The sequence below is a fragment of the Glycine max genome, chromosome 8 (assembly GCF_000004515.6).
Source record: "Glycine max cultivar Williams 82 chromosome 8, Glycine_max_v4.0, whole genome shotgun sequence".
Classification (NCBI taxonomy): domain Eukaryota; kingdom Viridiplantae; phylum Streptophyta; class Magnoliopsida; order Fabales; family Fabaceae; genus Glycine; species Glycine max.
Genome location: NC_038244.2, coordinates 5,168,929 through 5,183,722, shown reverse-complemented (window position 1 = coordinate 5,183,722; position 14,794 = coordinate 5,168,929). Strand labels below are relative to the sequence as shown.

Below are 14,794 nucleotides of genomic sequence, written 5' to 3'. Positions count from 1 at the left end.
ATGTTCTTGATAGGATTGTTTCAATGTTTGACTTGACCTTTCTAAAACCTTGAAATGATTTAAAAGTCTACTTAAATATATACTTTATAATAAGGTCTATTAAATTAGGTTACAAACATATTAAATAAAGTTGCAGACGTCCACATCAGTCACATTCATGTCAGAATTACATTAACATTTCTATCAAATACTGGAAGGTCAAATTTACAAAAATAAAGAGATCAAATTTGAGAAACTACGGTAAAAAAGCATAAAAGTGTAATTAGACCAATTAAAATAATATCAACCATGATATTATTATGGTTATATTGTTTGTTTATTTAAATATAGATTGACTTATTAAACCTAAGATTTTTTAAACGACTTAGAATTTTTTTTAATTAAATAAAGTTTTGAAAAAAATCTCGACTTATTTAGCTATAAACCTTGTCTAACTTGGACATGATTATACTCTACATATGATGATACGGTGTTCTTTTCTTTTTTTGTGTTTGTGAATACATATGATATGTAGTCCTATGGGGGGTTGCCACCACATGTGACATGACCATTTGCACCTTATTGGACCAACCTTACATAAGTATGTTTAGATAGCTTATTCAGAAGGGCCACACAACACGGTTTATTAAACCTTCCCTGCTGCACCAAACAATACTTCATTTGCTATCTTGGCTCCACGTTCTTTGGCCATATATAGGCCTACATGATGCATAAACTCCTGCAAATAACACAGTACATCACTAGAATGCATTAAACATATGTCCTTAACTTGCACACTGAGATGACTTCTGGAAGAAAGATAGTAAGTACGGCCACTCTTTTTTGGTATGAAAAAGTTTAGATGAGTAGAGTCCCGGAACTCTCAAAAAGTGCTTACAAAGTAATTACAAATCACACATTAACAAGACCCTCACATTAGTAGGAAAATATGAGTTCGATTCTTATAAACCAGATCAACCTTTGTTGACAGTACGACCAATATTTACTTATGAAAATGCACTCTTATAATTAGTTTATATATGTACCTGAGGATGTGCCAAAGCTCCTTTGGTATTTCTGGCTACCTCCAGAGGGACATTAAAGGTAGCACAGGCACGGGAATACACCACCACATTTTCTAGAGGCTCCAGAAAACCACGGTTTTTAGCTGACATTGTGGAGCATACAAAATCTAGAACGCAGATATCTGTGCACACACCTACTACCAGCAGCTTCACCAAGACAAGCAATAAATGAATAGTTTTAATAAGAAGGCCAGTTCAGAATTTCATACCCAAGTACGCATCAAGAACAAACTCAATTTGGAATATGTAAATACTCACAGTTGTTATCTTATTCTTCTTCACCCAATCTACAAAAACATTTGAACCATCTTCTTGTATTGAGCCCAAATATCCATCAAAACAATCCTTTCGCCTGATTGTTACATTAGGTTCATTCTCTAGCCATCTTAATGCTGTGTGAGGCAAGAAAAACAAGACAAGGCATGAACTGAGAGGGTGAATTAGGGCTAGAGGGTTTTGAAAAGAGTTGAACAAATAGCAGTAGAAATTCAAAATGTTGTATGGTTAGCCACTATTGTATGCATTCGATTGACACAACATTTATACTTAGAGGAGCATTAGTAATATACTCTTCAACAAGTTTTTTCTAATACACTTTACAGTTGACTGAAATTCATTGAAAATAACAAAATTACAGTTGATTATTGTCAAATAAGAAGTGTTATCTATTTTTAATAAATTTCAGTCAATAATAAGAAGTGTGTTAAGAAAATGTGTAGTGTATTGCCAATATTTCCCTTTATACTTATTGCTTAATAGTTGAAGAGAGGTTGTGATTCCCTTACTGGTCTCAAGACAAAATCTTTTCATTCTGTTTCAAGTTTCAACTAAAAAAATTATAGGTATTTTCACTTTGCAAAACTGGGTTATTATTATCATTATTTTCAACTCAAAGGAAATCCATTTAAGACTTTCTTTAGGTGAGATCTTTAACATGTATGCATGAAGTCATAAAGGACCAAGTTATTGCAGGGATAATTAATTTCCAACTAACATGATAAGTACATATTAGCAGGCAGTTTTATATGTTGCAATTTAGCAGTAATCGTTCTGATAAATATCATGCATCTTGAGAGAAAAAATAAAATGTCAATAATTGGTCACCTGGAACCAGATTTGATTCATCAGAGCCAACAATACAGTGAGGGGGATAAGGGTCCTCTGGCTTGTTAGGATGGTGAGAATCCAGGAAAGCCATAACCGGCAAATTCTTCTCACAGAACACTCTAGCCAGCCTTGCTGATTCACTGATCATTCCCGAAATCTGCGTATTGGATTCTCTTGGAGCCTGAAAATATCATCCATCTATCTCTTAAGCTTTGATTCACTACAAGGGTCAAAGCAGAAAATCTACAAAGACTCTACTCTAGAGAGAAGAAAAAATAAATCCCTATCACACTGCTACAAAGTCATCACAAAAGAATATTCTATTTTATCAAAATTGAAAAGCATTAAAAAACACACACACGGACACAAGAGGCTATATCAAGCGGGTCTAACTTAGTTGGTTGAAGAATCAACCTCCTCATATCTGTTTTTGATACCTACTGATAAGAAAAAAACGCGAGACTATATAAAAGGAATCTAAAGCAGATACCAGATTTCCAGCACCAACTGTGCAAAAGCCATTTATGATGTCCACAAGAACGAGACCATTTACAGCATCTTCAGCTAAAACCACTGATTCCTGCTCCAGAGGAATCTCATTCTTTAAGAGTTCAACTGTCTGTGAGACCATTTTATTTTTGGTTTTCACTTGCCTGATTTCAGAGATGCCTAGCAATTATGTATTCAATGTCACACATATAGTTGTATCTTTATTTTTATAATGCAGAAAAGCATATAAAGTGGGGGATCATGATCAGCCAAATGTTATCCGTGACTCAGTTCAGTAGAAAAGTCAAAAAAGGCTTCTATACTAGGATAATGACGTAGATTTTTTCAACTCACCGCTACAAATTATCTAATACACGTTATTTTATTATTTTCTTAGGAGGAAGAAAACTATACATTTGATTTTCATCAATGACCAAAACTCTTCTGATAATATACTTGGTACACGATCAGCTTACCTATGCGAAACGTGTTAAGTGAAAGCGTGACAAAAACAGAGGGGTTACTTTTAATAAATAGTATATGCATTTACAGTGTATTTTTTTTTTCACTCTATATAAAAAAATAATTTATGCTATCATTTTTTTATGAGGGTTTTATGTATCATCTAATTATAAAGTGTATGAATAGTAAATTTAATTACTTTTATAATTAAAATGAACTTCTTTTGTGTATTTTTACTGTTTGTTTTTTTATCCATATTTAAAAATTAAATTTAAATTTTTTATTTTTCAAAAATTAATTTATCATCACTTTAGGAACCAAAATAAATATTTATCCATCTACATGCAATTATCTTTTTCTTTCTCCTAATCGTAGGAGTAATATTTGAACAAAATTTTTCACCTATTATTTTTCTTTTATATTTATTAATTGTACATAAATGAGATTTGAAAATGTATTAATTACTTTTCTTTTAATTTGATTTTGAAATTTGTGATTGTTTTAATGTATTAATTACAAAATAGCCCTTAAAAGATAAAGGATATAATTATCTGAAATGAAAAAAAAATGTTTTCGAATATAACTTTAAAATTAACAATTTTTCCTTTACTTTTAAAGAATATTTTTTGTGCATGTATAAAAAAGATAATATAAATAAAATAAAAAAAAATAATTGTATATTATGTTATATATGGTATTAATTTTTCAATGTTTAAATGATAAAACTAAAATCAGACATGTGTTTAATTAATAAAAAGTAATATAAGTAGAAAAAGGAATTCTTGTATTATTATTATTATTATTATTATTATTATTATTATTATTATTATTATTATTATTATTCTTAAAAAAAAAAGAAAGAAAAAAACATCGTTTGACTGTTTTAAAAGTACTTGTGAAGTATCTATCTGCCACTGAAATTGTCTGAAATGAAAACATTCTGATCATCATTAGATAACTTTTCACATTATGCAGTCAACAGCAGCACCACCACTCTATCAACTTGTGAGCTTCAAGCCAAAGCTTCAAACTTTCCCTTCAAAATCTCAACTTTGCCCCTTAGGGACCCCTTTCTGCAGACTAGAAATGGCTTCAATTTCTGGGTTTGGGCTGAAACCCCTGAGGGCTGTGAGTGTTTCTTCTTCATCTTCTGCATCAAGTGATGATGGATTTGTCACACTGACAGAGTATGTGGGGAAGGAAGGAATGAATGTGAAAGATGATTTGGTGGTGTTGCTTGATCATATTCAGTATGCTTGCAAGAAAATTGCAGCACTTGTGGCTTCTCCTTTCAATTACAGCCTTGGCAAACAAACTGCTCTTGGTTCTGTTGGTTCTGATAGGGATGCTCCAAAGCCTCTTGATATTGTCTCGGTATGTTTTTTTTTCCTCTTTGAAGATATTAAAATTGAGTGTTGTTTTAACCTACTATCCTTTTCATGTGTGATGAATTTGTCTTGGTGGAAAGTGCTTTCCATTGTGTGAGTGTGTGCTCAATTGGGATGGAAATTGTGTGGTTGTAAATGAGAGAAGTAAAGAAAGGATGGAATGAGAATGGAGTGACCACCATTTTCATTTCTTCTCTTAATGAAAAAAATAATTCATTCCAAATTGAGTTGAAAGTGAATTTTTTGGAGTGCAAAATGCAAATAGAATGATTTTCTACCATCTTTGTTTCTATATCTCTTGCCAATTGGGAATTCGAGGGTTTTATTTCATGCCTATTGCCATGTGCATTTGTTGAACTTGAACCACTCGGGGAAAATTGATATAATTTAGCCCCGTATATCGAAATAAGTTGTAGAGCAATAACAGGAGATTAGCAACTAAATAACGGGTATAGGAAACAACCTTTCTTTTGACTGCTGATGGTGATGTTTACTTAAATCCTTTAAACCTCTGATGTTAATTGGTATTATAACAAGCTTTTAGAGTGTGTTGTCATTGAAGCTGATTATCCTCTTGACTCAAACAAATGTAAGCAAGTCTTGCTGGAGATAAAACCTATAATGCCATAGTGACAAGCAGTTCTATGAAAGTTATTAAATGGATTGATTGTTTAACTAACGTTGACCAAATAGCAAAATTGGTCTTATTTTTAAAATCAATACCTGAAGGTCGAGTGCCCTATCTAAGTTCTTTCTTGCCATCATTTCTGGTAAAAGGCTGTATAATTTCCTTTATTAGCAGGACAACATAAATATTAATTGGAAAGAGCATGTGATTAATCCATTCTTCCCATCATGCATCTTTGCAGAATGAAATTATCTTGTCATCACTCCGAAAATCCGGAAGAGTTGCTGTCATGGCTTCAGAAGAAAATGACGCACCGACTTGGATAAGTGACGATGGTCCATATGTGGTTGTAACAGATCCCCTAGATGGTTCTCGAAATATTGATGCATCCATTCCAACAGGCACGATTTTTGGTATTTATAAGCGCCTTGAGGAACTAGATGATCTACCCACAGAGGACAAAGCTATGCTGAATTCACTCCAGAGTGGAAGTAGGCTGATTGCTGCTGCTTATGTTCTCTATTCTTCTGCAACTATACTCTGCATCACCTTTGGTTCTGGAACACAGGCATTCACTCTTGATCATTCAACAGGAGACTTTATTCTCACAAATCCAAGCATCAAAATTCCTCCCCGTGGTAAAATATGCAGTTTACTTTTTCCATACATAATTTAAAGAGTTTAATAGACATGCATTGTCAATGTAAGAGTCTTCACACTGTCAGCGAATCAAAAATCATTATTGGTATGAATTTTGAAGTAGTTATTATAAAAAGTCAACAAACTTACCATACATGAAAGTTTGTGATTGGATAACAGTATAAAAACTTTATATTGTTAGGGCATGTATTGTTTATTCTAATTTAAATGTTTGCAAATTTAACATTAACCTAACTAATCTGGTAGACACATTATATCACATATCTTTCTGTTCTATACGTACCCCAGATTGGAAGCATCTTACAGTGGGTTAATTTTCTTTAGTTGGTTATTGTCATTGTTAACTTAGTTCTGAATGTATATAGCTGTGGTTTATGCTGTTGACTGCTCTCTTGTGTGGTCAGGTCAAATTTATTCAGTAAATGATGCACGATATTTTGACTGGCCTGAAGGTTTAAGGCAATATATAGACACTGTTAGACAAGGGAAAGGTAGATACCCCAAGAAGTACTCAGCCAGGTATATATGTTCTCTGGTGGCAGATCTCCACAGGACTTTGTTGTATGGTGGTGTGGCAATGAATCCAAGGGACCATCTTCGTCTTGTTTATGAAGCAAACCCTCTTAGTTTCATTGTAGAGCAGGCTGGTGGGAGAGGGTCTGATGGCAAAAATAGGATTCTTTCCCTTCAACCAGTTAAACTTCACCAAAGACTTCCTCTATTTTTGGGAAGCTTGGAAGACATGGAAGAGTTAGAAAGTTATGGGGATATCCAACAAAAAGTTAATCCTGGTTATGAGGTTTGATGCTGCTTTGTATAGCCTCATGCATACAAATTTTGAATATTCAAACCATTATGGTGCCTGATTAATTGTTTCAGTGTTCTTCTTCACTTGTGTTTTATGTACTGCATTACCCATCATCTGTGTTGACGTAGCTTTAATTCTCTGATCATACTTGTGCTCTGATATAAATAAAATTCTATGTCGATAAGATTGTATGAGAAAATGGATACAAATGATTTTGCTCTGATAAAAGTCCGCATTCTTTTCAGCTGCTGCCCTGTATTAGTTTTTTGAATAACCATTGCAAAAATTCTTTTAACTCAATACAATATATCTGAAAAATCTTATGCTCTGAATCCTCTAATAAATCTGTTATTCTGAATACTTTTCAAGTTATACTAACAAAAAATTAACAACTAGCAAACTAACATTGGCCGATGAAACAAAAATACTTTTCAAGCGCTGATAAATCTGATAAGTTGATGTTTATCAAGTGCTTCCATCCACTCTATCTTTTTTAAGATTTGTGGATGTTTCTTCTTATAGTTGATAAAATTGATCTGAAGCAAATATAGTTTTCTGATGCATTTTTGGGATTGGCCCCATAAATAATGACCAAAATTGGCACACCCACAAAAAGTAAAAAAAAATGCTCCGTGTCTCTTTTAAAATGTAAAAGATAAAAGAAATGAAAAACCAAAAAAAAAATCACTTCTTGACATGTGTAATCTTTTGGCGACCAGACAGATTTATATGTACTATTGATGATAACGTGTCTGCTGAAAAGGAGTCACATGATTCAGTTTAAGACGCATCATTTGATTGCATTTATAAACTTAACTTTTTTTTGCATGTTGTGTAGTTAATCATTCAACTTATCGTCATTAACAAGTTTGCAAATGTGGATAGGATAATGACGGGGATAATAAAGATGAAGTTGAATACAAAAATAATATTTCATCTCTAAGTACATGACTATCAAGATGTGATTTGCATTTTTTTGTTTGGTCATGTAAAATTTAAACACGATATCTCTTTTAAAATATGCAATGACTCTATAGTAATATAGTCAATTAAGTTCCTTACTACAAAAAAATTTAACTGTTTTTTGTTTTGTTTTTTCAACAATAAAAGAAATTAAGTTGTCAATGTATTTATTTGTATATAAAAAAATTACTCTCCACCACATGTGTCCGCAATCTAATAATAATTAAAAGTAATTATTTATAGATATGCAGTTGAGTTTAAAATAATATATAATATTTTATTTAATGTGTAGTTGAGTTTAAAATTCATAAATAACATTTTTCCTTAAAGCTTAAAGATGTGATCGGAACTTAATTCTATTTTGTATTTATATAAAAATATTTGAAAAAAATTAATCCTTAAAATAAATCTAATATTCAGAAGGATTAGTGGTAAACCTTGGACTCACCCAATATTTTTATTTAACTAAAAATTAATTATTATGTATATCATAATACTACACAAAAAAATAAACTGAAATTTAAAGATATAAATTAAGAAATTATGTTATAATATCTTTTAATTTAGTTATCATAGTACATGTTATGAATAATAATAATAATTAAAAATAATACCTTTTATAAATATATAATTAAATATAAAATGTTTTATAATATTTTTATTTTAATTCATAATATATTTATCTATTTATATTAAACTCATAAATAAATGAAGATATGAGATTGACATTACGGTAAAAGTAAGTGAGAGATAGATAAAAGTTATAATAAAAGTAATTAGTGGGGAGAGTGGAGCATTTATATTTAATTATCTTTATAAGCGCGCGTTATGGGAAGAAGCACCACAAACTTCCTCTGAAGCATTCCACTTCCATGGCCGATCCAAACTCCAATCCTAACCACTCTAACGCTCACGTGAACCGTTCCAGACACTACACCACTCACGTGACCTTCCGTCTCCTCTGTCACGCGTCGCGCGTGGGCGCCATCATCGGCAAGTCCGGCGTGCTCATCAAGTCGCTCCAGGAGGCCACCGGCGCCAAGATACGGATCGTGGACGCGCCGCCGGACTCCCCTGACCGAGTCATCCTCGTTAGCGCCCCCTCCGTCACCGAAGACGGTGAGCTCTCCACGGCGCAGGAGGCGCTGCTCAAGGTCTTCGACCGGGTTCTCGACGTCGCCGCCGGCACCGAAGTCGGCGACCTCGTGGTCTCTTGCCGGCTTCTGGCCGAAACTTCGCAGGTCGGCGCCGTCATCGGCAAGGCCGGGAAGGTCGTGGAGAAGATCAGGATGGACACCGGATGTAAGATTAGGGTTTTGAATGAAGGTTTGCCGGCCGGCACTGCTCCCTCCGATGAAATCGTTGAGGTCAGTTAAGATTTTTTGTTTAAACTTTTCACGTTCTGGCATGGTGCTTTGGATTTCTGCCGTGTTAGTGAATAGTGATAGTTTTAGTCTGTGGACTAGTTGTTAGGGTTTTGGCATTGGACGTTGAAGTTGAAAAGTTGATTTATTGGATGGAAATTATATTGAACTTGTACATATATTAATTATGTCAATCCATTTGTGAAACTACTCACAATTTAGTTGATAGAGTTGAAGTGGAAGGGTTTTTGAGGAAATAGCATTAGTTAATAAAGGGTTATTGTCTTGCTGTATTTTCCTTCCCTGCTTTTTTCTGGCTAATGAAATGTTATGAGAAACAGAAGATGGTCGTACGTGAAAGACTATAATAGAGATGGTAAATTTGACTTTCAATGCAAATGGAAGCAGAGAAAGAGAGTGAGCATTGATTAGTTGGTCGAATAAGAACGCATAAAATGGTAAATGTGGAGGTTTTCCAACAAATTCTCGAGTCCAAACAGACTGTGTTGTAAAGGCAAGTAATAGAATAAATCAACGATTAGCAGTCTGATAATTTCTTGTTTCTTGTCCAGTCGTTCACAAGTGTGTAATCCTGCCACGTCATGTGCTAACAATGATTGGCTATGTTGGCCGTCTGCACTGCTCGGGTGAATTTTTTTATGTTTGGGCCTTCACAAAATAGATAGATTCATTGGTTAAAGGAAAAATTTGTACTGTTAGCCTGGGCCCCTGTGAAACTGAGATACTCAAAAAATAAAAAAATAAATTATTGGTGTCTAACAAGTATAGCGTCAGATACAAATCCATAAAGTATCCATTTTTCTTGTTGTTTAAAAATAAGTTGACTGATATGGCTCTGGTACAGTGATACTCCATGGATACAGATGTGAATTATAGCATAATATCAAGTACTGAATAGCTCTTACAAACTACTATTAGAGCTTGTAGCTAAGTGAGACTGTAGTTACCTTAGCTTTTTATTGTTAAAAGGCATTTATAGTGTCTTTGGTTAAAAATGGACCATCTCTCTTTCAAACAATGACTTAGGGGGCTTGTCATTCTTAGATTAAAGCTTCTTTTAGATTTGACTAATGATGTTTTTCACTTTCTTGTGACATTCTAACTTGGGCAGGGAAATTGTATAATTTTTGTGACATGTTTCACACTAAACAAAATATATTTTGATATGGTGGGGGAAAGATATGCAACTATGCTTGTTATGATCACAAGTATCTTTTTTGTAAAATGTGTTCATCATTGACTATTGATATTTTATGTATTAATGAGAATTAGTAATATGAATGTCTCTTACATATAGTGTATATACATTTCCATTAACGTATCTTGGCCATTTTGTATCTTGTTTTTTTTTAAAATTTCACATATCCCTATATTTGTATCATATCATACCCATATCTTATTATGTATGTGGTCCTCCAAGTGGCCCCCAATCTAACACGTTCTGGACCTTTATTGTGCATTTTGCTTAGCCTTAGCTGTTAGGGAACCTTTTGCCTTTGACTACCTTCATACCTTGGATGCAATGCAAGAAAAGACTGGAATTTCATGCTTAAGGTTGCGAACATTTTCCTACTCATGATTATGGCACATGTGAATATGATAAATGGACTTCTATTTATTTGTTCTGTTCAATATATATATATATATATATATATATATATATATATATATATATATATATATATATATATATATATATATTTTTTTTTTTTTTTTTTTTTTTCTTTTTTTAATGCTGAGAAAGAGGGCGAGCCCTGGTGCAGCGGTAAAGTTGTGCCTTGGTGACTTGTTGGTCATGGGTTCGAATCCGGAAACAGCCTCTTTGCATATGCAAGGGTAAGGGCTGCGTACAACATCCCTCCCCCATACCTTCGCATAGCGAAGAGCCTCTGGGCAATGGGGCACGAAGTTTTTTTTTTTTTAATGCTGAGAAAGGATTGTTTGGAGTTGTATCAGATAGAAGGCCAGCTGACATCTGTAAAGAAGGCACTCATTGCTGTCTCTCATCGGCTTCAAGATTGTCCTCCTCCTGATAGAACAAAGATGACAGGAAGCAGACATTATGAAGTGGTTCAGTCTGAGACATTTTCAGTTCCACTTGAGTCTTTAACTAATCTGCATATAGATCATCATCTGCAAAGGAGCTCTACATTATCCACTTTATCCAATAGGTCTAATGGCAATGCCTCTGGAGCTCATAAATTATCAGCTGAAGTTAATAGAGTCTCAGCCCTGGATCCAAAAGCATATCAGCAGGAAGTTACCTTTAGAATTATTTGTTCCAATGATAGGGTTGGTGCCGTAATTGGAAAAGGTGGCAGTATTGTAAGAGCTCTTCAGAACGAATCAGGGGCTATTATAAGTGTTGGTCCTTCATTAGTTGAGTGCGAGGATCGACTAGTTACTATTACTGCTTCAGAGGTTTGTTAAATGTAGTCCTTTTGCTTTTACTTCTGTTCTACCTTCTACATCTTGTATGAATGTATTAGTACTATTAATTTTTCTTTGGCTTGTGGCTTCATTTTTGGCAGAATCCTGAATCAACATATTCCCCTGCACAGAAGGCTGTTGTGCTTGTTTTCTCCAAGTCTGTTGAGGCTGGTGTTGAGAAGGGGCTAGAGTTGGGATCAAAAAAGGAGCCATATGTTACTGCACGACTTGTAGTCCCATCAAACCAAGTGGGTTGTTTGTTAGGGAAAGGAGGGGCAATAGTCTCAGAAATGCGGAAAGCCACAGGGGCTAACATAAGAGTAATTGGGAATGATCAGGTTCCAATGTGTGTATCAGATAATGACCAATTGGTACAGGTGTGGAGATTACTCTTTATTTGTTTTTACAATTAAAAGATGCTGCCTTTTTTACAATCTATTTTGTTTATGCTGCAAATCTGAAACCTTTTCCCCCATTGATTATAAATTATAAAAGTTTTTTCATTCCATTTGCTCGTTTAATGGTGCCAGCTGTCCTCTTTTCTTTTCTGCAAATATCACCAACCTTTTTCATCATGTGACATTTGGCGTTATTTTAAGAATATATAATAAGTCTACTCTCATCCTGGTATATTCTGCAAAAATATCTGTTATCCCTATGATAGTAATTAAGACAATGTTGGGGCTGCTCAATTTTCCTTCGTGTGTTTGTTTGATCTGGAAATCTAATCTTCAGACTAGCCAAAGATGATTTGCTTGATCTTCTTGATGATTTGTATAGTGGTTATAACAAATGATATTCAACCCTTATTTCTTGTTGAACCCAGCATTTACTCTGACCCCTATGCACTGATTAGAGTTGACAAGATACATCTTATTTCCTAGAGGATGTCTATTTAGGTCATAAACTCCTTGTATATGTAGTTCGTTACGTTTGTTTATTAAGTCATCAAGATAAGTCTTGCAATGATGTTTAGGCATTTATTAATGACTATCATTGTTCACTTTTACCTCAGATATCAGGAGTGTTTTCAAATGTTCAAGCTGCAATACATAATGCAACTGGTAGACTGCGAGATCATCTTTTTGTCAGTACGCAAAACAGTGGTGGAGCAAGGAGCCTTTCCTCTGTTCTAGCTGGAGGCCAACCAACTCTTGCTATTTCTCATAGTCTCAATAGACATTCTTTGCCAGGATTACAGGCACCACAGGTATACTGCTTTCTCTCTGCTTGCTGGTTTTCCTTTCCAAGTTTTCCCTATCTAGTAATTAAATTTGGTTGCAGACAGTGGCTGGGATAAATTCCAGAGGCACCAATGGTGTTAGTCGGGGATTGATTTCTCGAAAAGGTGGCTTAGAACTTATCAGGTTGGTGATATGCAAAATAAATTACACTTGCTTTAATGCAGATCAATGATTTTATGAGAAACAAACTTTAGGTTTTCTTAGTATTGCACTATTACAGGATCAAAGACTTGGATAACTAGGAATGCTACTTATGATTTGGTAACCAATGTTGATTTTTGTGGCATTGCTTGTTGGTGCCGAACTCATATTGTCACATTTTCTTACAGAGAATTATTTCTGTTGTACCAATTATTCTGCCGTTTGGTGGAAGATCATTACACTTGGCTGGCATCTTTTGTTTATTCAACATTGACCTTCATGGGGATCATTGTTTATTTGCTATTATTTGGAGCCCTGACATTGAGTGAAGTCTTGAGACTACTATGACATGGTTTCTGATGTCAACAAGGCTTGGTTCACCTAGTTAACTTTCCTCCCCTTAACAATTGCATAACCTGAGTTCATATCTAGGAGTCTCCTATAGTCCTATTAGTAAACAATATGTAATCCCTATTAAATTCTTCACCACCCCAAAAACCTGAAGAAAAAAACTTGTTTCTTAATGAGCGGTGGAAATAGTCACTCTAGCATATATAGCAAGATGTCATAAACTGTTGAGTTCTTATTATTACTCTTTTTGGTCTGCAGTGGGAGTAAAACTGCCATTGTTACTAATACAACTGTGCAAATTGTGGTTCCTGATGATGTTATTGGCTCTGTATATGGGGAAAATGGTAGCAATCTGGCTCGCCTGAGACAAGTACGCAATCTAGGATAAGTTTATGTACATATGCTTTGTTTAGTTGCTTAAGTCTCCTCGCATTAATCTTTTGTGTGATCTTGCTTGTGTGTTGACTAATATAATTCCATAATCAGTTTATTTTTTCACATGTCTGTTACTAGAAATTAACTATGTGATGATGTTGAAGTTACTTGGTACTTTGGAATCATTATAGTATCTCGTGCTCCTGTATTGTTTTTTGGATATGTGGCATTGTTATGATGAACAATGGAACTTGTTACAAAAATACTGTGGAAGACTCTATTATCCTCCCTTTTAACTTCATTCTGTTTACATTGTCAGATATCAGGGGCTAAGGTTATTGTCCACGAACCTCGTCCTGGAACAAGTGATAGGACTATTATCATATCCGGTACACCCGATGAAACTCGAGCAGCACAGAGCCTTCTCCAAGCATTTATTCTTGCTGGATCATCGTGACAATATCCTCTCACTGATGACCCATTAATTCTCAACTAGTTTTTACCATTTTTTAAAATCCTTTTTGTCCTACCTGAAAGCATGTACAATATAGGAAAATATCCACACCATTTGCCATTCCCTGTTAGTAATCTTGGTGTCTACTGTCACTCTAATGTGTCATTGTCACTCTTATTTATTTAAATTTCAGAAAAATTCTCTAACAAAATAGATTGTTGTAGACAAAAAGTTATTTACATGTGGGTGACAACAGGCATGCAAGAGTTGCAATAGACATTCCTTTAATGGACTGGTAAATCAATTCACTCCATAGGTTGTTCACTGAGAACGAGAACGACAGTGTACTGATTTAACAATAGTCACTTGATTCTTTTGGGTATACTGTAATAGCAAGTTAAGTTCAACAGCTTTAGCATTTTTGTTACCAATTAGTTCCTTTTTGAATATTACCCTGATACGTATGACAGGTCTTTTTTTGGAAAAAATGTAAATTATATTAAATCCAAAATGATACAATAATAAATAGGACATACCTCGCAGCTAGAGAAAATAAAAAATCTCCTTAATACAAGAAGACTTATATCAAGATGTTAAAACAAATGTAACAAGTGCGCTTGTCTATATATAAGAAACTTAATTTTGCTAATAATTTCTATTACAAAAAATTGATAATCTTCAAAAATCAGTTTGTTCTTAGACAGTCAGATGCAGTAGACTGTAATTACCCTATTGTATGACAGGTTAATTCAACTACTGGTGTATTTCTATTTCATATGATTTTAGATGAACTCGCTTTAAATACGTACATTTTATTGTCCGTCATGAACATATGTGAAACACTT

General features: G+C 34.1%; 3 protein-coding genes across 4 annotated transcripts; 2 read left to right on the top strand and 1 right to left on the bottom strand.

The window, feature by feature from the left end:
* Positions 1-86: 86 nt before the first annotated feature.
* LOC100814228 (cysteine hydrolases superfamily protein) lies at positions 87-2,875 on the bottom strand. The gene is made up of 5 exons (NM_001255553.2): positions 2,662-2,875; positions 2,169-2,352; positions 1,323-1,456; positions 1,026-1,211; positions 87-718 (listed from the first exon to the last, which is right to left on the bottom strand). The coding sequence occupies exons 1-5, from the start codon at positions 2,800-2,802 to the stop codon at positions 626-628; spliced, it is 738 nt and encodes a 245-aa protein (NP_001242482.2). The 5' UTR covers positions 2,803-2,875; the 3' UTR covers positions 87-625.
* Positions 2,876-3,980: 1,105 nt separating this feature from the next.
* Positions 3,981-6,689, top strand: LOC100787135 (fructose-1,6-bisphosphatase, chloroplastic). The gene is made up of 3 exons (XM_003532553.5): positions 3,981-4,496; positions 5,380-5,776; positions 6,203-6,689. Exons 1-3 carry the CDS (start codon positions 4,092-4,094, stop codon positions 6,601-6,603), a joined length of 1,203 nt encoding a protein of 400 aa, XP_003532601.1. The 5' UTR covers positions 3,981-4,091; the 3' UTR covers positions 6,604-6,689.
* Positions 6,690-8,378: 1,689 nt separating this feature from the next.
* Positions 8,379-14,331, top strand: LOC100786076 (KH domain-containing protein HEN4). 2 transcript variants are annotated; one of them, XM_003532551.5, is made up of 7 exons: positions 8,379-8,936; positions 10,911-11,375; positions 11,486-11,761; positions 12,400-12,594; positions 12,669-12,751; positions 13,379-13,490; positions 13,815-14,331. In XM_003532551.5, the coding sequence occupies exons 1-7, from the start codon at positions 8,442-8,444 to the stop codon at positions 13,950-13,952; spliced, it is 1,764 nt and encodes a 587-aa protein (XP_003532599.2). In that variant the 5' UTR covers positions 8,379-8,441; the 3' UTR covers positions 13,953-14,331. The 2 variants fall into 2 exon arrangements, with proteins under 2 accessions (XP_003532599.2, XP_006584955.1); XM_006584892.4 differs by lacking the exon at positions 13,379-13,490 and having other exon boundaries at positions 8,388-8,936.
* The last annotated feature ends 463 nt before the right edge of the window (positions 14,332-14,794 follow it).